This window comes from Aquarana catesbeiana, linkage group LG05, assembly GCF_042186555.1.
Source record: "Aquarana catesbeiana isolate 2022-GZ linkage group LG05, ASM4218655v1, whole genome shotgun sequence".
Lineage (NCBI taxonomy): Eukaryota > Metazoa > Chordata > Amphibia > Anura > Ranidae > Aquarana > Aquarana catesbeiana.
This window is the reverse complement of record NC_133328.1, coordinates 6,899,761-6,922,400: the sequence shown is the minus strand read 5'-3', so window position 1 is coordinate 6,922,400 and position 22,640 is coordinate 6,899,761. Positions and strand designations below refer to the sequence as shown.

Here is a 22,640-nt window from a genome sequence, read left to right as displayed (position 1 = left end):
GCTGGAGGCAATTCAGAACACAAGTGGAAAGCTCTCGCATTTTGTTGGAGCCAGGAGCCAGAACATTCCCGTTTTTCCATGGACAAAAGGCAAAATCCCGAATTGGGACGAGGGTCCCAAAATCAGGATTGTCCCGAGAAAATCGGGACTGTTGGCAACTATGAAGATGGCGCTGCTCTCTTCTTTGTTTTTTTACTGTCTACAGAGCCCCTCATAGCTTGTTATGAGCCGGCAGCCATCCAGAGTCAGACCATCTGTGACCATCTACACACCTCTTGCTGCATTTGAACTCTCATGCATGGACTCCCCACTAGAGAGAGTAGATGAATCGCCCATTTCTCTCCATTTGAGCTGACAGAGCGCACATGAATATATGTATACAATATTGCTGTCCCGATAGTTGGCAACTATGTTCCTGCTGTCTTGGGGTCCCCCCCCACGGTGGCGGAACACCAGGGCCTGGTCGCAAATGTGCGACTGCTGCGACCCTGGTAGTTCCCCCACTGCCTCACATCATCTACTTTATTCTGAATGATCTGCAATATTGGGGGGTTTATTTATTCTTTTAGTTTTTTCTCTTCTCTGAAACATTCCCCAACAATGATACATCTGCAGGTCACCATTTCTCTACAATCTCTCCTCCTCTCTAGCCTCTTCCCATCCGGGCCAAATCTGACACCTCACTCCTACATGTAAAAATACAAATTTTTTTTTGCTAGAAAATTACTTTGAACCCCCAAAGGGGATCTGGGGTCTACACTATATTACTAAAAGTATTGGGACACCTGCCCTTACACACAAACTTTGTGGTGCAGTTGCTGTTGTTCCCAGTTGCTTCCACTTTGTTATAATACCCCTAATCGTTCACAGTGGAATATTTAGTAGCAAGGAAATTTCACGGATGGACTTATTGCACAGGTGGCAACCTATCATGGTACCACGCTAGAATCCACTGAGCTCCTGAGAGCAACCCATTCTTTCACAAATGGTTGTAGAAGACGTCTGCATGCTTAGGTGTGCGATTTCATACACCTGTGGCCATGGAGGTGATTGGAACACCCGAATCCAATGGTTTGGAGGGATGTCCCAATACTTTTGACAATATAGTGTACATCTCCGTAATGGGCAACAGATGATGACCAAAAAAAAAAAAAATAATATGATAAATGTTTTTTACCCTTCCACACTCAATCCAAAATAAAAAAATATTAAAAAGCGGCTTTGGATATACTTTCATTTTCTTTTTTTTTATTATTAATTTTCCAAAATTTGATTGGCTGTTTGTGTTACTTCACACTTAAGTGAATGGGGCCCTTAATAAGAAGGATGGTTCAGAGACATAGATCCGCCTTCTGTTTTCCTCTGCTCCTTTAAGCACATTTCTCACGGATACAAATGTTTTTTTTCATATAGCCATTTTGTTTTCTTTATGCATCTCTGGAGTGCGGAGAATCGCTCTCTTATTATCGCAGTGCTAATGTCTAATGGCATACAAGACTCCAGTGCGTGTGCGTATTCCTGAACCCCAACATCACAACATGGGATCCTCTGGATGTGACATAACGTACATCTTGGTTTTCCCATACTGCCTCTCCATGAAGACCCTCAACTCCCAGGGTGCGGTCTGTGATGTCGGACATTTCCTGATCAGTTTGGTTGCTCCCCCTGGTGAACTCTTTCATGTGCAATCAGATACGATTTACGGGAAAAAGACCTCCCACATAGGGAGCAGGAGTATGGCTTCACCCCCGTGTGAACCCTCTGATGTCTGCTAAGATCCGACTTCTGGGAAAAACATTTCCCGCACTCTGCGCAGGAATACGGCCTCTCCCCGGTGTGAACCCGATCGTGCTTAATAAGGTGCAGTTTCTGGGTAAAACATTTCCCGCACTCAGAACACGAATATGACTTGTCCCCCGTGTGGACGCTTTGGTGCCTGTTAAGAGCCATTTTGTGGGAGAAACATTTCCCGCACTCGGGACAGGAATACGGCTTCTCCCCCGTGTGCACCCTCCTGTGCACCATGAGATACGATTTGCGGGAAAAGCATTTGTTGCACTCTGAGCACGAAAACGGCTTCTCGCCCGTGTGGACCCTTTCGTGTCTGTTAAGGATGGATTTCTGTGAAAAACACTTCCCGCACTCTGAGCACGTATATGGCTTCTCCCCTGTGTGGACTCTTTTGTGTTTAATTAGTTCAGATTTCTGGAAGAAACATTTCCCGCACTCGGAACACGCGTACGGCTTGTCCTTCGTGTGAACTCGCTCGTGAATGACAAGATCCGATTTGCGGGGGAAACATTTCCCGCACTTGAAACACAAATAGGGCTTCTCCCCCGTATGAATGATCTCATGTATGAGAAGAGCCGATTTGCGGGAAAAGCTTTTTTCGCACTTAGGGCAGGAATACGGCTTCTCTCCCGTGTGAATGCTTTCGTGTCTGATGAGAGCCGATTTTCGGGGGAATCGTTTCCCACATTCGGGACAGGAATGCGGCTTCTCCCCGGTGTGAACCCTCTCGTGTCTGATCAGGCCTGATCTGCAGGGAAAGCATTTCCCACACTCGGGACATGGATGAAGCTTCTCTATGGTGCGAACTGTCTGTGGAGGCCTCAGCTCAGCTTTCTCAGCAAAACCTTCACCGTACTCATCAAATGGGAAATGCTCACCCACAGTACAAGCCGTAGAATAGGTGGTGGGGGGTGCGTAATCGGGATAAAACCCTCCATGTATAGAGGGATCGGATGACAGATCCTCACAGTGAAGTTCTGGATGGAAATACGGGGTGATGGGGTTTTCTTCTGAGGAATTGGATGTGATGTCATCATCTTCTTCTATCTCAGAAGTGATAAAAACTTCCTCGATGTTGTCACTGTTGTGTTGGCCATCTGCTGGAAAGAAGAATTGGAAATGGTAAAGAATTTTTCTATTCGCCAACCTGAGGAACTTAAGACCTATCTTCTTGCTCTCATTCACCTCTAAACTTCTACACCAACCTGAGGAACTTAGGACCTATCTCCTTGCTCTCATTCACCTCTAAACTTCTAGAATGTTTAGTCTAAAACCATCTGAGCTCCTTCCCCATGGAAAACAACCTTTTTGACCCCTTACAGTCTGGCTTTTACTGGCAGTACTCCACAGAAACTGCCTTACTAAAAGTCACTAACGATTTGCTAACTGCTAAAACCAATTGCCACTACTCCATACTCTTAATACTAGACCTCTCTGCAGCCTTTGATAGTGTTGACCACCCGCTTCTTCTCAATAAACTCAACTGCCTTGTCCTTCAAGATTCTGCTCTATTCTAGTTCCCCTCCTGCCCATCATAGAGCTCCTTCGGTGTTATCTATAACTCTGTCTCCGCCTCTTTCTGTTGGGGTCCCCCAAGGCTCTGTTCTTGGACCACTTCTAATCTCCATCTACACCTCCTCCCTTGATCACCTCCACCAAGGCTTCCAGTATCATATCTGCGCTGATGACACCCAAATCTTTATCTCTACTCCTCACTTCACTCCTTCAGTCTCCTCTTGCATTACTAACTTACTAACTGACATATAAGCATGGATGTCACACCACTTAATTCTCTGAAACTGAGCTAATATTCCCCCCACCCGTACCCCCCTCTATGACTTTTCCATCAAGATCAATAATACAACTATCAGTCCCTCCCCTTACACCAGGGTACTAGGTGTAATCTAGTACCTATCCAAAATTTGTAGACTTCACCTCTGTAACATCTCAAAAATTCGCCCCTTTCTAACTAATGAAACCACCAAACTACTAATTCACTTCCTTGGTATCTCTCGCCTTGGCTATTGGAACTTCCTTCTCATTGGCTATCTCCTCTTCAGTCTATCATGAAGGCTGTTACCAGACTCCTCTACCTTACCAACTGCTCAGTGTCTGCCAGTGCCATAGCTCCCAACTGTCCCTGATTTTGGGGTACGGTCTTGGATTTTGAACAAAGCCCCCCCCCCCATCCTTCTGTCTCCCTCATTTTTATCTGATCTATATAGTTGTATATAAAATGCATTATTTATTTTACAAAAAGTGTTTCCCAGTGCTAAACCTTTCATTCCAATTGTAAACTGCTGCATTTGTAAATTTCAAAATCCAGAAGGCATAGTAGTGGTAAAAAAAATAGCACTTGTGGGTTTAACTAATAATTAACTAAATCATTTTTTTGGATAATGCTCCTTAAAGGGGGGTGTGTCCTATGCCTACATACTTTTGTTAATAAGTGCCCCTCATTCCCATTTCAAAATGTTGGGAGGTATGTCCACCACCCCTCTCTGCCAATCCATACACTGGCTTTCGTTTGCCCAGCGAATTAAATTCAAAATACTAACAACATATAAAGCCATTCACAACTCTGCCCAGCGCTACATCACCAATCTTGTCTCCAAATATCACCCAAACCGTCCTCTCTGCTCCTCCTAAGACCCCCTGCTTTCTAGCCCTCCTATCTCCTCCTCCCATACTCGTCTCCAAGACTTCTCCAGAGCCTCTCCCATCCTCTGGAACTCTCCACTCCAATCTGTCCAGCTATCGCCTACTCTGGCTGCCTTTAGGCGATCTCTGAAAACTCATTTCTTCAGGGAAGCCTATCCCACCTCCAACTAACAACTGAACTTTTAACTTTTCTTTCAGCTCATCCCCCAAAATTATAAACCTTTGTACCACTTGCCCCAACCTATTAGGTTGTAAGCTCTTATGAGCAGGGCCCTCTCAACCCCCTTGTATTTTATTGTAATGTATCTGTACTTTCTCCCTTCAGATTATAAAGCACTGTGCAAACTGTTGGCGCTACAGTATATAAATCCTGTTTAATAATAATAGTAATTAACGTAAATTTTTTCTACCCTGTGTATACCCATTCATTACCAGGCTGTGATAGTGTGACCTTTAGGCCTCATGCCCATGGACGTTTTTACAGCCACTTTTTTGAGCGTTTTTTTGCAGCTTAAAAACGCCTCTCCATTTTACCAGATGGCCTCATGTCCACCATGGCGTTTTTGAGCTGTAAGTGGCATAGGCGTTTTTAAGCTCCAAAAAAACCCAGGACCTGTGCGTTCTGAGGCTCCAGCGCTAGAGCTGTAAAAAAGTCAGACGCCGGTAAAAGGTATTAAACACGATTTAACAGGGCTTAACGCTGTATACACAGCGTTATGCACCATCCCGCGTTTCTCTCTATTCAAAATCAATGGTTCCCTATAGGAGCTTATTGATTTGAATAGAAGTATCACCAGAAGTCAGATCAAGATGATCCGACTTGCGGTGCGACTTGTGTGCTGAGAATCTTGAAGGGGAACCCCAACAAAATTTTGCGTGAGGTTCCCCCCAAGATCCATAACAGACTCTTTTCCGAGCATGCAGCCCGGCAGGTCAGGAAAGGGTGGAGGGGGCTACGAGCAAGCGCCCCCCCCCCCCCACTCCTGGACCATACCAGGCCACATGCCCTCAACATGGGGGAGGTTGGTGCTTTGGGGCAGGGGGGGGCCCCTGTGCCCTCCCTACCCCAAAGCACCTTGCCACCCATGTTGATGAGGAAAAGGGCCTCTTCCCGACAACCCTTGCCCGGTGGTTGTCGGGGTCTGCGGGCAGGGACTTATTGTGATCTGGGAGCCCCCTTTAACAAGGGGGCTCCCAGATCACCCCCCACCCTAGGTGAATGAGTATGGGGTACATTTATGGCTCAATCATGCTAAGCCATCCCCATCCATGGCTCATTCACCCCCATTCATGCTCATTCATGCCACATCAGTTCTCATCCATGCCACTACAGTGCCTCACAAAAGTGTAATATGTAGTCAAATTAGATTTGAGAAATGTATGCCCCTAGAACACCTGATGGTGCTCCCTGCATGTTGGGCCTCTCTATGTGGCCAGGCTGTGGAAAAGTCTCACACATGTGGTATCGCCGTACTCGGGAGGAGTAGGAGAATCTATTTTTGGGTGTAATTTTTGGTATGTACATGCTATGTGCTAGAAATATTGTATAAATGGACAAAGTTGTGTAACAAAAAAATGCTTTTTCATTTTCTTTCCACATTTTCCAAAAAATTGTAGAAAAAAATTGACATGTTCAAAAGACTCATTATGCCTCATAGATTATACGTTGGGGTGTTTTTCTTTCCAAAATGGGGTCATTTTTGGGGCGTTTCCATTGTCCTGGTGCTCCAGGGGCTTTCAAAATTGTAAGAGGTAGTCAGGAAATTATGTGTCATTTATGCCCCTAGAACGCCTGAAGATACTCCCTGCATGTTGGGCCTCTGTATGTGGCCAGGCTGTGTAAAAGTCTCACACATGTGGTATCATCATACTCAGGAGGAGTAGCAGAATGTGTTTTGGGGTGTAATCTGTGGTATGCATATGCTGTGTGTGTGAGAAATAATCTGCTAATTTTGTAGAAAAAAAAGAAGAAAAACAAATCTTGATTTTGCAAAGAATTGTGGAAAAAAAATTACAACTTGAAAAAAACTCACCATGCCTCCTACTAAATACCTTGGAGTGTCTATTTTCCAAAAAATGGGTTATTTGGGGGGTATTTTTACTTTCCTGGCATGTTAGGGTCTCAAGAAATTTGATAGGCTGTCAGTAATTCAGATTTGATCAAATTTCAGTGATTGGCACCATAGCTTGTGGACTCTATAACTTTTCACACAGACCAAATAATATACAATGATTTGGGTTATTTTTACCAAAAGATATGTAGCAGTATAAATTTTGGCCAAAATTTATGAAGAAAAAAATTACTAAATTTGCAAAATTTTATAACAGAAACGAAGAAAAATGCTTTTTTTTTGCAGAATTTTCAATCTTTTTTCTTTTATAGCGCAAAATATAAAAAACCCAGCGTGATTAAATACCACCAAAAGAAAGCTCTATTTGTGTGAAAAAAGTACAGAAATATCATATGGGTACAGTGCTGCAGTAATTGTCATTCAAAATGTGAGAGCACTGAAAATTGGTCTGGTTAGGAAGGGGGTTTAAGTGCCCAGTGGGCAAGTGGTTAAAGTGGAGTTCCACCCAAAAGTGGAACTTCTGCTTTAAGCACTCCTACATTTGGCATATCATTTTGGGGGGGGGGGGGGGGGGGGGGGCAGTGGGTACCTTGTTTCGACAGGTACTTCCTGTCCCACTTCCTGCTTCCGTTGCCTCACCGCCTAGGCGACTCCTCCTCTCCCCCTAGGTGGCCCCTCCCTCTCTGCAATCTTCTGGGGCATGTCACAGGTCCCAGAAGATTGCCTGGCCACTTCAGAAAAAAACTCAAGACTCACCTGTTCTAAGAACAGAATAACACAGGACGGAACAAGCGCCTTGAGGCGATTCAGTTTGCAAATTGTTAGAGTGCACCCAGCTGTGAAGCCGCAAGCTGTCACAGCTGGGTGCCCACACTTGCAATGACGGCGCTGCATTGGGGGGGGGGGGGCATCGCTAGACCGTGGGACGGGTGAGTGTCTGTTTATTACAAGTCAGCAGCTACACTTTTTGTAGCTGCTGACTTTAAATGAACTTACAAAACAAGTGGAACTCCGCTTTAAGTCTGCTGCTGCCGATACCTTCCTTCACTCCTTCAATCCTCTTTCCTCTGTTGTAAGAGGAGGAGAGCTGAATGTTTGTAAACACAAACAGTGTTTATGCTTGTGATCACCGTGATTGGTTCACAGCATTTACAAGGTACACAGCTACTACTGATTGGCTCATACATTCTGCCTGTGATCTGCGCTAATGACAGCTTGATCACAGGTACTCAAAGGGCGCACTGACTGCCTGTAGGTGGTTTTTGCAACAGAGTCCATGGTCCACCTACCTGACATTTTTTTTTTTTACAAACAAGATAAGCACTTGAACAGTATACGGTTAGGGTAGACCTCCATCAGGGTGCATATAACAGAGTGACAATGCAAATTGCAGGAAATTGCAGGATTATATTAAAACTGAACATTCCACCAAATGATTGAGTTTAGGTGTCTCCAATGAAGGGTATTATTAATACTACATCATACAAAGACATTGCAGACCAGCCTTTCTCTTTCTTTGCAACACAGAGGAACCCTTGAAATAACCTTCCGGTCTCAGGGAAACCCTCTGCAACTCATGATACATTAGTGTGATGGTCAGTGGGAAGAATGCTCCTTACAATTGCCCTTACAGATAGCTAAAAGGATCAATGGTGTCAGTGGGAAACTTTTTTGAGAGGCAGAAATTGCTCATTACTCAAGGAACCCCTAGCAACCTCTGGGGGAACCCTGGTTGAGAAACCCTGTTGTAGACTTCCGAACATGTGGTAACAATTTGGTGAAGGTCCTTTTCTGTTCTACCATGACTGTGCCCCTGAATACAAAGCCAGCTCCATAAAGACATGGTTTGACCAGTTTGATGTGGACCTCCTTGAATGTCCTGACCTCAACCCTACTGAACACCTTTGGGGTGAATGGGAATGCTGATGGTGAGCCGGGTCTTCTCAAACACTAGTACTTGACCTCTCAAATGGGCACAAATCCCCACAGGCACACTAAAATCTTGTGGAAAGTCTTACTAGAAGAGTTGAGGCTTATAGCTCAAAAGGACATCAACGCCATGTTGATGGCCATAGGGGAAGGTGGACAATTCCATATTAACCCCTTCCCGACCAGCCGCCGCAGTTATACTGCAGCAGGTTGGCTCCCCTGCGCGAGCCATTGTAGCTGTACGTCGGCTCTTAAAGACGCTTTAGCAGGCGCGCGTGCCTGCAGCGTATCCCCGGAGCCGATGCGCGTGCGCGGCAGGTGCAATAACTGCTGGGCACCCGCGATCGCTCAGGGCAGAGCGAGAACCGGGATCTGTGTGTGTGTGTAAACAGACAAATTCCGGCTCTCTCAAGGGAGAGGAGATAGATTGTGTGCTCCTACTAAGTAGGAACACCGGTCGGTCTCCTCCCCTAGTCAGTCACATCCTCCCCACAGTTAGAACACACAGTGAGGGAACACAGTTAACCCCTTGATCGCCCCCTAGTGTTAACCCCTTCCCTGCCAGTGACATTTATATAGTAATCAGTGGCTATTTTTACCTCTAATCGCTGTATGAATGTCACTGGTCCCCAAAAAAAAAAGTGTCAAAAGTGTCCAATCTGTCCTCCGCAATGTCGCAGTCACCATAAAAATTGCTGATCACCGCCATTACTAGTAAAAAAAAAAAAAAATAATAAAAAAATGCTATAATCAATTCCCTATTTTGTAGACGCTATAACTTTTGCACAAACCAATCAGTATTCACTTATTGCGTTTTTTTTTTTTTACCAAAAATATGTAGAATACATATCGGCCTAAACTGATGAAGAAATTTTTATTTTATTTTTTTTTTTAATATTTATTATAGCAAAAAGTACAAAATACTGTGTCTTTCTGAGACTAATTAGAACTGAAGGCAAGGTGGGCTTTTGAGGTGCCAACGATGAACAAATAAATATAGAAAACTATAAATATTTATTGTTACAACATCAATAAAATCACATCATTAAAAACATTGACCAGTGCAAAGTGTATAAAACGCCCAAAAATACCTCCCATAAAAGTTAGTGACACTAACTCATAGAACAATAACACTGTATTGAAATTTTAGAAGAAATAGATAGGCAAGGTATCTTTCTTGGGTAGGCAAGTCCTCAATTACTCAACGCGTTTCGTTCTTTAGGAGGTTATGGAAAGGCTACAAGAATAGAACATAGACACAAGTCTATGTTTTTAATGACATGATTTTATGGATGCTGTAACAATACAAAATGTATGGTTTTCTATATTTGTTTGTTCATTGTTGGTACCCCAAAAGTCCATCTTGCCTTCTTTCAATTTTTGACCATATCAACAGGATGTTGGTGCTTTTGGCAGTCCTGTGCCTTAATAAACTTGAATTAGAACTGAAGTGGTTTGGGTGAGCTACAAAACATTTTTAACATCACAGAACAAGTCAATTTGAATGTGACAACTACTACTAGATATACCATGGCCTGGAAAGATGAAAACCTTCCAAACCTTCAAGCTTCCAACTGTCCCTTAATTAGAACCAAATCCCTCTGTTCCTATTTTTCCTCCATTGTTACTCTTTTGGCCCTCATGTGGAGATCTGTAGATGTTAATGGTCCCTCTAGGGCAGGGTTTCTCAACCAGAGTTCCATGCAGTGGCGGCCCGTCCATAGGGGGTGTACGGGCGCAAAATTAAAAATTGCGCTTTAAGAATGCCTGGGCGCCAGACACACAGCAGTCTATAAGAAGACTCCCAGCTTGCAATCAGCTGATTGCAAGCTAGGAAGCTGATTTGCCCGTGTTTGGGAGTGTTCGGGGTGCAAGCGGTGCACCCGCAAACACTCCCACCCTACACTCATTTGTCCCTGGCTCCTGTGAGTTTCCCAGGTGGCTCACTGTGTTGTGGAGTGCGGAGACTTGACTGCAACTATCTGGGACCCTGTGATGTGAGGCGGGAGCGGATCATAGATGCGGCGGATGGGCGCAGAGCTGGCAGTGTACCAGAGCCAGAGCACCAGGTGAGTGCGGGGATCAGAGAGGATTGCAACAGCAGACCTGCAGTTCTCCATTTGCTATTGGCATGTCTCTCCCCTGGCAGATGGCATCATGCTTCCCCCTCCTCGGCCTCCTCTACAGGGCGGCTACCGAGTGACTGTGTCCTGCCGTGAGCCTGGCTTCCCCTTCCCCCACCTTTGATCACTTTTCTCAGCTGCTGCAGAGCTTCATGGAAGGGGTGGGGGGGGGGCTGCTGAGTGTTGTGGTGCGTGGCAGTGACTGGCAGCTGTGGGGTTCCCAAACCCCAAATCCCTCCCCCTTCCTGCATTTCTCCTCCCTGCCTCTCCACCCTAAACAATAACCCCCCTCCCTGCCTCTACACCCTAAACAATAACCCCCCTTGCTGCCAAATAACCTCTGTGTTTAATGATGGGGTTAGTATGAGGGAGGTCCTGTGTAACAATGGGGGGGAGGGGGTAGTGCTGAGGAAGGGGTCCCGTGTAATGATGGGGAGAGGGATGGTGGTAGGGGGGATTGCTTTTGTTTAACCATGCCCCTTAAGCCCCTTCCAATGTTAACAGTCTGGCCACACCCACTTTTTGGCATGATGTGCCACGTTTACATCAGCCTCAAGTGTCCCTCATTCTCAAGTTCTAAAATTGTGAGGTATGTACTGTCCTGTGGTGCTGGGGCTGTATACCCTGTCCTGTGATGCTGGGGCTGTATACCCTGTCCTGTGATGCTGGGGCTGTATACCCTGTCCTGTGATGCTGGGGCTGTATACCCTGTCCTGTGATGCTGGGGCTGTATACCCTGTCCTGTGATGCTGGGGCTGTATACCCTGTCCTGTGATGCTGGGGCTGTATACCCTGTCCTGTGATGCTGGGGCTGTATACCCTGTCCTGTGATGCTGGGGCTGTATACCCTGTCCTGTGATGCTGGGGCTGTATACCCTGTCCTGTGATGCAGGGGCAGTATACCCTGTCCTGTGATGCTGGGGCTGTATACCCTGTCCTGTGATGCTGGGGCTGTATACCCTGTCCTGTGATGCTGGGGCTGTATACCCTGTCCTGTGATGCTGGGGCTGTATACTCTGTCCTGTGATGCTGGGGCTGTATACTCTGTCCTGTGATGCTGGGGCTGTATACCCTGTCCTGTGATGCTGGGGCTGTATACCCTGTCCTGTGATGCTGGGGCTGTATACTCTGTCCTGTGATGCTGAGCTGTATACTCTGTCCTGTGATTCTGGGGCTGTATATTCTGTCCTGTGAAACTGAGCTAAATAGTCCTGACACTATGGGTGGAAGCTTGTGGAATAGAGGGAATAGAGTGGGTGGATTATATAAGGGGTGGGGCTTATGAGAACTGGGAGGGGTCAATGAGGGGCAGGGTCTGGTGCCCCTCCATTCTAAAACTTCACCAGCCGCCACTGGTTCCATGGAACACTAGGGTTCTTCCAGAGGTTGCTGGGGGTTCCTTGAGCAATGAGAAATTTCTGCCTCTCAGATAAGTTCCCACTGACACCATTCATCTTTTTAGCTATCTGTAAGGGGGTAATTCTTCCCAATGACCACAATTGTAAGGAACATTCTTCCCACTGACCATCACATCAATGTATCATAAGTTGTAGATACAGCAATTTTTAGCAGTGGTTCCCTGAGACCGGAGTTATTTTTAAAGGTTCCTCTGTGTTGGTAAGGTTGAGAAAGGCTGTTCTAGTGCCTTTTGCAGTGAAAATTAGGCCAAACGTCTCTGTTATAAATCTGAATTGTACAGAAATCGTATGAAACCCTCCACTTACCTGGCAATGTGAAAAGGTGCATATTCTCAATCATGATGTCCTCAGACAGATTCTTGTGTCCTTCTATGAAGTCCCACTCCTCCATGGAGAAATAGACGGCCACATCCTGACACCTGATAGGAACCTGACACACACAATGAGACCGTCACCATCCAGACATACCGCTTCCGATCCCGGATAATGCCCCAGAATTCCCGGCACCGCTCACCTCTCCCGTCAGAAGCATTACGATCTTATTGATGACCTCCAGAATCTTCTTGCCATTCCTCTCTGGAGAAGGCTCCATGGTGGGGACTTGGCTTCTGTTCCATCCTTTTGATGCATGGGACTGGCTGCCGAGTGTCACATGATCATCGGATGTCCTCTTCACTATGGAGAATTCCTGTGTATTAGGAGAGCTAAATGTTAGGTTAAAAGGGTAGGGTGCGGAAGGTTTTACCCTTTTCATGGCCAGGCCATTTTTTGCTATTCGGCACTGCGCTACTTAAACTGCTAATTGTGCGGTCATGCAACGCTGTACCCAAATTACATTTATATATTTTTTTGCACACGGATAGAGCTTTCTTTTGGTGGTATTTGATCACCACTAGGTTTTTTTTTTTATTATTATATAAACGAAATAGAACAGACAATTTTGATTTTTTTTTTTACTTTCTGCTATAAAAAATATCCAATACAAAGAAAAAAAAAAAAAAAATCAAACTTCTTCATAAATTGAAGCCAAAATGTATTCTGCTACATGTCTTTGGTGAAAAAAAATCCCAATAAGTGTATATTGATTGGTTTGTGTGAAAGTTATAGCATCAAACTATGGTATATACTGAGATTTTTTTTTTTTTTAATAGCGGTGATCATCAGTGACTTTTAGTGGGACTGTGATAATGCAGTGGGCAATCTGACACTAACTGACACTTTGTGAGAACTGACTAACTGCCACTGACATCACCAGTGACACTAATGCCGCATACACACGAATGGAATTTCCTTCAGAAAAAACTTGGATGGTTTTGTCCGACAGAATTCCGCTCAAGCTTGCCTGGCATACACACGGGTCACACAAAAGTTCTCTGAACTTTCGACGGTCAAGAACGCGGTGACGTACGACACTATGACGAGCCGAGGAAATGAAGTTCAATGCTTCCGAGCATGCGTCAAATTGTTTCCGAGCATGCGTGATTTTTTGCGCCTCCGAATTGCATACAGACAATCGCATTTTCGGATAGGAACTTTTCCCGACCGAAAAATAGAGAACCTGCTCGCAATCTTTTGCTGGCTGGAGTTCTGCATACACACGGTCGGAATTTCCGACAAAAAGCTCTCATCAGAGTTTTGCTGGCGGCATTTCCGATCGTGTGTACACGGCATGATATGGTGATCAGTGATAATACTATACACTGTCACTGTACTAATGACACTGTCTGGGAAGAGGTTAACATTGAGGCGATCAAGGGGTTAACTGTGTGCCTAACAATGTGTAATGTGTGGTTATTTTTACTACAGATCGATTTGTTTCTTCTCCGTGCTCTGCAGGGAAAAGAAAAAGAAACAAAGCGAGAATTCCCTCTGTACAGAGCCCTGTGTTGATTGTCAACACAGGGCTCTGGGCTATGATTGGCCACAGCTGATCAGCAGGTCCCAGCCATGAATCATTGGCCAGGATCTGCTGACAGACTCCCGCTGTGTCAAACCACAGGGGAATAGGCAGGCGGGGGGGGGGGGGGGGGCACACACATACCCAAAACCTGGAAACAGGCAGCAACGTACCGGTGCCTGTAGGAGCCACCCCATCACAGTATATGTACTGCGGCAGGTCAGAAAGTGGTTAAAGCAAATGTAATTTCCAACAATGATGAATTGTGTTAGGAACCTCGCGGGTTCAACTTGGGTTCACTGTTGGTGGGCTCACCAAACTACCACCCTAATTCCTGGCTCCCGTAATGTAAACACAGCTCCGGGGATCCTGGGCGATGTCGTTGGCCCAATATGGTTGTGACCATATCAGGTCAAGGACATTGTGTGGTATTCCCAACACTTTTCCCCATGGACAATTGCAGAAGTTGAATCGCCACAGCGTGGGGGTACCGACAGCAATAAAAACCTCAACAGGGGTTCTAACCTTTCACCTTTCCACCAATAAATGAAAAATAAAAAAAGCTTTGTCTATAGGCACTCAATATAAGAGTGATGGAATGTGAAATTCCCAGAATCCTCCTCACCTCTCCAAGCAGCAGGTAGATAATTTCCATGGTGAGACTCAATATCGTCTCTGTCATGGTCATCCTCTCCTCCTCCATCCTGACAGAATGTAGGGGGGACCGGAGCAGAGGAGCGAGCTTCTCACCGGAGAGACAGAAATCTGGAGACGATGTTCATCTACAAATACACACAGTGATCAGTGAAGGCCGTCTGTTGACTCAGTCTATAACTGATTCATTCCCAATGTAATCAATACACCTCCATATACTCAGTACAGTCCTATACAAATCAATACATCCGAATACATTTCCGTACAATCAACTCATTCCAATATAAAAAAACCATTGGGGTAGTGATGCCGCTCCAAGCGTGTTGGTGTCTCTAATAGCCGCCCTCCCCACTCACAACTTCAGGTGCAGGCTCCGCAATCAAGTAGAAAATTTAAGAAAACAGCTGGACGGCCGCACGCCGAATAACGCCTTTTATCCGTGGCAAAAACAGTGTAGAAGATCCAAAATCTCTTACATCATGGTGATGAACGTTACAGATAGGCTAACGCGTTTCACATCAATAGAGATGCTTAATCATAGCTGGTGACCATAAATCAGACCGAAAATATTTATACTGAAATAAAACAAATTAGGGGGATAGACAACCCCCAGAAACTCCTCTCATATCTAATCAGACCAAAGTGGAAACCCAATGTGTACAGGAAAATGGGCAGCACGAAAAAACAAGAGAGCCAAAAGGATTAAGACCTCTGAAAGAATGACCCGGCATTAATATATACTTAGTAAAGTCAGAACAGAACTGGTTCACTGTGTTGGCGTGCTGTCCCCTAGCAGATAATATTGCTAACAGAGTTCTAATATAGATACAATATACAGTATAAAAACATGACAAGGCACTGAACAATGCATTCAATATATCTGCACAGCTGATCAGCGCAATCAAAACATACCACAGATAATAGTAGAGAGAGACGATCACTGCCAGAGAACCGAAGATGACTAATGTAAGACACGGTTATAAAACATGAAGTACTAATCAAATGTTCTATCCGAGGCATATTACTGTGTCGGACATAAGTGAAAAAAATATAAATTAAACATAAGCAAAAAGCCATATAATATATGATACTCAAAACATTCTCATACTTTACAATCAATCCATTCCTATACAATCAATACATTCCAAAATATTCAATCCATTCCCATACAATCAATACATTCCAATATATCCAATCCATTCCAATACAATCAATCCATTCCCATACAATCAATACATTCCAATATATCCAATCCATTCCCATACAATCAATACATTCCAATATATTTAATATATCCCCATACAATCAATCCATTCCCAATGCAATCAATACATTCCTATATACTCAATACATCCCTGTACAATCAATACATTTCAAAACAATTGCTACATTCAGCTACAATGTTTCTTCTACCAGAAAATCTTTGTGATAATTCCCAGAATTGTATCATCAGATCTACACCCAGCATTTTTATATACACAGTGGGGTTTATTTACTAAAGCTGAAGAGAGAGAAATCAAGCTTGCTTCTGCATAGAAACCAATCAGCTTCCAGGTTTTATTGCCAAAGCTTAACTGAACGAGCTGAAGTTAGAAGCTGATTGGCTGCCATGCACAGCTGCACCAGATTCTGAGTGCTCCAATTTTAGTAAATCCCCCCCAGTGACTGTGTCCTTCACAGATACTGAGAATTACACCCGACATACAGGACAAGAGAAGTAGTACTGTGCAGAGTTCATACATACAGAATAAGAACAGATACCGAGAATTACACCCAACATACAGGACAAGAGAAGTAGTACTGTGCAGAGTCCATACATACAGAATAAGAACAGATACCGAGAATTACACCCGACATACAGGACAAGAGAAGTAGTACTGTGCAGAGTCCATACATACAGAATAAGAACAGATACCGAGAATTACACCCGACATACAGGTGATTGGTGTCTGGTGACCCCGGCTCAGTGATTGGTGTCCGGTGACCCCGGCTCGGTGATTGGTGTCCGGTGACCCCAGCTCAGTGATTGGTGTCCGGTGACCCCAGCTCGGTGGGATGGATGGTCTCACCCGGTGGAGATCACATTGTACACAGTGATTGGAGAGGAAGGGGCGGCCCGGTCCAAAGGAAGTACACATCTCTCCTGATACAGGAGGATCCCTCCATGTGCGGAGGATGGGGGACTCACATTACACTCACCTCCCCCTCCCCCTCATATACCTTCCCACTTAACTCTTTCTTTGCACCCATCTAATCCGTATAGTGTGTGTATACAGAATGTATATATAGAATGATGATGAATATTATTATACAGGATTTTTATAGAGCCAACAGTTTGCTTTGTACAAAATGAAGGCAGACAGTTCAGAATACAATAGAAGAGAAGAAGGTTATTATGTTACAATATCTAATACAATAGAAACATTATTATATATATTTGTAAACACATCAACACCAATTTATAAACATCTTCTTCCTGTTTTGTCTTTATATCTTGTTGTACATTTTCTTCCTGTTCTTAGAATTAGATTTTTTATCACTTTACTGTATTTATGAAAATTTTTATAGAGGAATTTCCCCCTCTCGATACATAGATATTTATTTAACCATTTCCCGCCCAGACAATAACAAAATGGCGGCCGGGCGGTGGCTCTCCCGTTCTGACCGGACGTCATATAACGTCCTTCAGAACAATCCGCTCGTACTCGGCCCCTGGGGGCGCCCAGCAATCGGTGGTGCCATGTGCCAATCCAACACACCACATCTCTGATCACAGTAAAGAGCCTATGATGAAGGTTCTTTACCATGTGATCAGCTGTGTCCAATCACGGTGTAACTACCTTAGAAAGTGGCAGTTATCATAATTCTTTTATTCACACTGACAGCGCATGAGTAGAGGAGAGCCAACAAGTGGCTTTCCTAACGGGGGGGGGGGGGATCTGGTGCAGTACCCACCTGTGATGCCCATCAGTGCCCACCTGTGATGCCCACCAGTACCCACCTGTGATATTTTTCAGTGTCTCCTAATTAGTGCCACCTATCAGTGCCCATCATTGCCCACCAGTGCCCACCTGTGATGCCAGTGCACATCAGTGATAGCTTTCAGTGCCTCCTATCAGTGCCCATTATTGCCGTCTATCAGTGCCCATAAATGCTGCCCATCAGTTCCACCTATCAATGCCCATCGCTGCTGCATATCAGTGCCCATCACTGCTGCATATTAGTATCTCCTCATCAGTGCCCATCAGTGTCAACTATCAGTGCCACCTATTAGTTCCCATCATTGCCACCTATCAATGCCCACCAGTGCCACCTATCAATGCCCATCACTGCTGCATATCAGTGCCCATCACTGCTGCATATTGGTATCTCCTCATCAGTGCCCATCAGTGCCACCTATTAGTGCCCATCGTTGCCACCTATCAATGCCCATCAGTGCTGCCTATCAGTGCCCACCAGTGCTGCATATTAGTATCTCATCAGTGCCACCTATCAGTGCCCACCAGTGCCACCTATCAGTGCCCATCAGTGCCACTGCGCCTATCAGTGCCCATCACTGCTGCATATTAGTATCTCCTCATCAGTGCCCGTCAACGAAGGAGAAAAATTACTTATTTACAAAAATTTATAACAGAATTTTAAGCCTTTTTTTATTTATTTAAAAAAAAAAAAAAAACCAGTGGTGATTAAATACCACCAAAAGAAAGCTCCATTTGTCGCAAAAAAAAAAAAATGATAAAAATGTCATATGTGTACCGTGTTAGATGACTGCGCAATTGTCATTCAAAGTGTGACAGCGCTGAAAATTGGCCTGGGCAGGAAGCGGGGGGTGGGGGTGGGGGGGTGTTGCCATTACCTTTTTTTTACTGTCATATGCTGCTGTTAACCACTTCAGCTCCGGAAGGCTTTACCCCCTTCATGACCAGGCTATTTTTTTGCTATTCACCACTACGTTACTAACCATTTGGCAACCACCTAACTGGGAAAATACTTCTTTAGTCTGACATTAAATACTACTAACCAGCTACCTGCCATAAACCCGATCAATTTTTTTTCCCTTAGGTGCCAGTCTCTTTAACAAAAGTGGTCCCAGTGGCAGATTCGCAGCAGGATCATTTTGAGAAGTGGCAGGAAGGGTGCCCCCCCCCTCCCCCGCAGCTTCCTGGTGGCTCCTGGGCTTACCTTACCGATCGGTGAGCCCAGGAACCAATCCCATGCCTGTGGTGTCTTGGCCTAGAGATGAGCGAAGTCAAGATGGCCGCTAATCTCTATAGCCTTGGAGGACCGGAGCGACGTCATGACCTCAGTTCCGATTCCGGTCCCATGTAAACATAGCTTCTTTTTTTTTTAAAAAAGCAAAAGCTCAAAAATTCTTTTTGATTTTTTACTTTTAAAGGTATAGGAGAGATTTGGGGTCTTATAGCCCTGAGATCTCTCCATAAAGAGGACCTGTCATTTTGATGCATTTTTTGTGCTTTTTTGGTGCGTTTTTGATGCAATCCAGTGCATCCCCCCCCCCCTCTATTTTTCTTAACCTTAAATAAGGACATGTGTGTTCCAGTGCTTTTTGATGTGTTTCAGTACAGTCTAGTGCTGAAAAAATGCCGAATGTTCTACTTTTTTTCTGGAACTGGAACGCCCTGGAAATGACTGGACTATGTCATTGAAAACCATGTAACCTACTTTTCATGCGTTTTCATGGAGTAAAAAAAAATGCACTGGACTGCATGTGGTGTAAGTTGGTCCTTATTTATATTACAAGGGACATTTACATGTCTTTTAAAAGCAATAAAAGCGATAAAGAAAAAAAATTAAAAGGGACAGGCGTAGAACATTCGTAAGTTCCTTCTGCCAAACATACGATTCATTTGTAAATACGAGCCTCTGTCGGTCGTTGTCCGATATCACTCGCCATAGGCTTCACTGGTTATAAGATTCACTGTCCATGGGGTTGCCGTCTCATCCATTTGGAGATGAGGATGTATTGTTTGTATGGGTTCTGTGGCTGATTGAGGTGGTAATTAGACCCACCTGGTGCCTTGTCTGCACTTGATCTGCCTGGGGGGGCTGGGTGGTTGGTAGGTGTTCGGTTTCAGAGTAAGGGGTGGCATACACTCTACAACCAATTCGTATCAAATCAGGGTCCGACTGACAACTCATGGGGCCCCCGGGCAATAGGAGATTATGGGGCCCCCAGGCAATAGGAGCTTATGGGGCCCCCAGGCAATAGGAGCCTGTAGTGGGTGGGGCTTGTGCAGGGTGACTGGTCTTGTCTCCTCCCCCTCCTGTAGTTTTCTTCAGGCGGCCTGTAGTGGGTGGGGCTTGTGCAGGGTGACTGGTCTTGTCTCCGCCCCCTCCTGTAGTTTTCTTCAGGCGGCCTGTAGTGGGTGGGGCTTGTGCAGGGTGACTGGTCTTGTCTCCGCCCCCTCCTGTAGTTTTCTGCAGGCAGCCTGTAGTGGGTGGGGCTTGTGCAGGGCGACTGGTCTTGTCTCCGCCCCCTCCTGTAGTTTTCTGCAGGCGGCCTGTAGTGGGTGGGGCTTGTGCAGGGTGACTAGTTTTGTCTCCACCTCCTCCTGTAGTTTTCTGCAGGCAGCCTGTAGTGGGTGGGGCTTGTGCAGGGCGACTGGTCTTGTCTCCGCCCCTCCTGTAGTTTTCTACAGGCAGCTTGTAGTGGGTGGGGCTTGTGCAGGGTGACTGGTTTGGTCTCCGCCCCTCTATGGTTATCTGCATGCAGCTGGTAGTGGGTGGGGCTTGTGCAGGGTGACTGGTTTGGTCTCAGCCCCTCCTGTGGTTATCTGCATGCAGCTGGTAGTGGGTGGGGCTTGTGCAGGGTGACTAGTTTTGTCTCCACCTCCTCCTGTAGTTTTCTGCAGGCAGCCTGTAGTGGGTGGGACCTGTGCAGGGAGACTGGTCTGGTCTCTGCCCCTCCTGTGGTTATCTGCATGCAGTTGGTAGTGGGTGGGGTCTGTGCAGGGTAACTAGTCTCGTCTCCGCCTCCTCCTGCAGTTTTATGCAGGCAGCCTGTAGAGGGTGGAGCCTGTGCAGGGTGACTGTCTGGTATCCATCCCTTCCTGTAGTTTTTTGCAGGCAGCCCGTAGTAGGTGGAGCCTACTGGGCCCCTCCCACAGCTCTGCTCCTGGCTATGTACAGCACGGTGATGATATCACTGCTACTTTTTTTTACAAAATAATATCTGGGTTTGCCAAGGCTTTGGGGAGCACAAAGCGGATTTATATCCTTTGTAGCTATTGAGGAATATGTTTAAGTGAAAGTTTTGTGCCCGGAGTGCCACTTTAAGCTGGCCATACACATGCCGGACTGTTGAATCGATTTTTTTCATGACAATCAAAAAGCAGTTGACATAAAATGAGGATTTGAATTCCCCCAATCGAACGTTCGCAGCAAAATGAATGAATTGCTTTTTTGAATGAATCGCTGTATCTTGTTCCCGTTTTGATTACATTTCAATTCGATCTTTCAATAAATTGTATTGATAATGACACTTTATTACTTTGTTTCAATTTCACATTTGACTAGATTCAATATAATATCATGGGGGGGGGGGTTGTAGATCGCAAATTTGCTACAATTTGCAATCATACAGTATTTGCAATTTCTCCATAAAATTCCTGTCTGTGACCCAATTAGGTGTAAAGCAGATGCAAACCTTGGTGAATGGATGTTTAGTTTTCCGTCCTTTTGTTACATCTCAGTGCTGCTGATCTCCTGCAGCTTCTTTGCCGCCACTTCCTGTCTATGTGCCCTCCAGTGATGGCTGCTCGGCTTTGCTCAGGGTGGGTTTCCTGATGGTGACAGCAGCCACTTTTAGCTCCAAGGGAAGAAAATGGAACGGGGTGCCAACACAGAAGGACATTCGGGAAACACAGACAGAGTGTTGTCACCCTATAACAGGAAGTGCCTTAACAAGGACCTCCATGGCAGGATCACCAGGGATTATTGAAATGAAAGCTCCAGATTTAAAAAGATTGAAATTAAGTTTTGAAATTACTGCTATCAGCTACACTGTTAACAGCTATCCCCGGGGACTACAGAATCACTCCCCTCCCCCCTTATATTATGGCAGTGAGGGGGAGGGGGTGTTCAATAGTCCTATCCTAGGGTGACAACAAATATACAGTACAGTGAGCAAGTGTTGTCCCCCTTGGATAGGAAGTGTGTTATTGCCAGAATTACCAGGTGAAAAAAAAGAAGAAAAAAGCCATAAAAAAAGAAAACTAAAACAGCTGCCACATCAAAGAACTGGAAAGCTACAATATGTTACATTTTTGTTCTGGGGGAAGAGATAAACTTTAAAGATAATAGAATAATAAAATTCTACTATATTACAGTTGTCATTTTCGTTGAATTTATTAATAACTGATTTACTGTAGCAGTTTCTACAGTGGCCAGCAGATGGCGCTTTCTTACTGACAACTACAGTACAGTATAGCGTACAACACTGAGCATGATGAAGGTCTATGGTGTCTGAGCATGATGAAGGTCTTATGGGGTCTGAGCATGATGAAGGTCTTATAGGGTCTAAGCATGATGAAGGTCTTATGGGGTCTGAACATGATGAAGGTCTTATGGAGTCTGAACATGATGAAGGTCTTATGGAGTCTGAACATGATGAAGGTCTTATGGGGTCTGAACATGATGAAGGTCTTATGGGGTCTGAGCATGATGAAGGTCTTATGGGGTCTGAGCATGATGAAGGTCTTATAGGGTCTGAACATGATGAAGGTCTTATGGGGTCTGAGCATGATGAAGGTCTTATGGGGTCTGAACATGATGAAGGTCTTATGGGGTCTGAGCATGATGAAGGTCTTATGGGGTCTGAGCATGATGAAGGTCTTATGGGGTCTGAACATGATGAAGGTCTTATGGGGTCTGAGCATGATGAAGGTCTTATGGGGTCTGAGCATGATGAAGGTCTTATAGGGTCTGAACATGATGAAGGTCTTATGGGGTCTGAGCATGATGAAGGTCTTATGGGGTCTGAACATGATGAAGGTCTTATGGGGTCTGAGCATGATGAAGGTCTTATAGGGTCTGAACATGATGAAGGTCTTATGGGGTCTGAGCATGATGAAGG

General features: G+C 45.1%; 1 protein-coding gene across 1 annotated transcript in view; it reads right to left on the bottom strand.

The window, feature by feature from the left end:
- The window catches only part of LOC141144058 (uncharacterized), a 59,931-nt gene extending 43,195 nt beyond the window's left edge, over positions 1 to 16,736 (bottom strand). The window contains exons 1-5 of the mRNA XM_073629415.1: positions 16,482 to 16,736; positions 14,517 to 14,673; positions 12,509 to 12,682; positions 12,301 to 12,424; positions 1,675 to 2,891 (exon numbers count right to left, since the gene is read on the bottom strand). Of these exons, the coding sequence (XP_073485516.1) occupies positions 1,675 to 2,891; positions 12,301 to 12,424; positions 12,509 to 12,682; positions 14,517 to 14,594 (1,593 nt within the window). The 5' untranslated portion in view covers positions 14,595 to 14,673; positions 16,482 to 16,736. The remainder of the gene's footprint in view (positions 1 to 1,674; positions 2,892 to 12,300; positions 12,425 to 12,508; positions 12,683 to 14,516; positions 14,674 to 16,481) is intronic.
- Between the last annotated feature and the right edge of the window lie 5,904 nt (positions 16,737 to 22,640).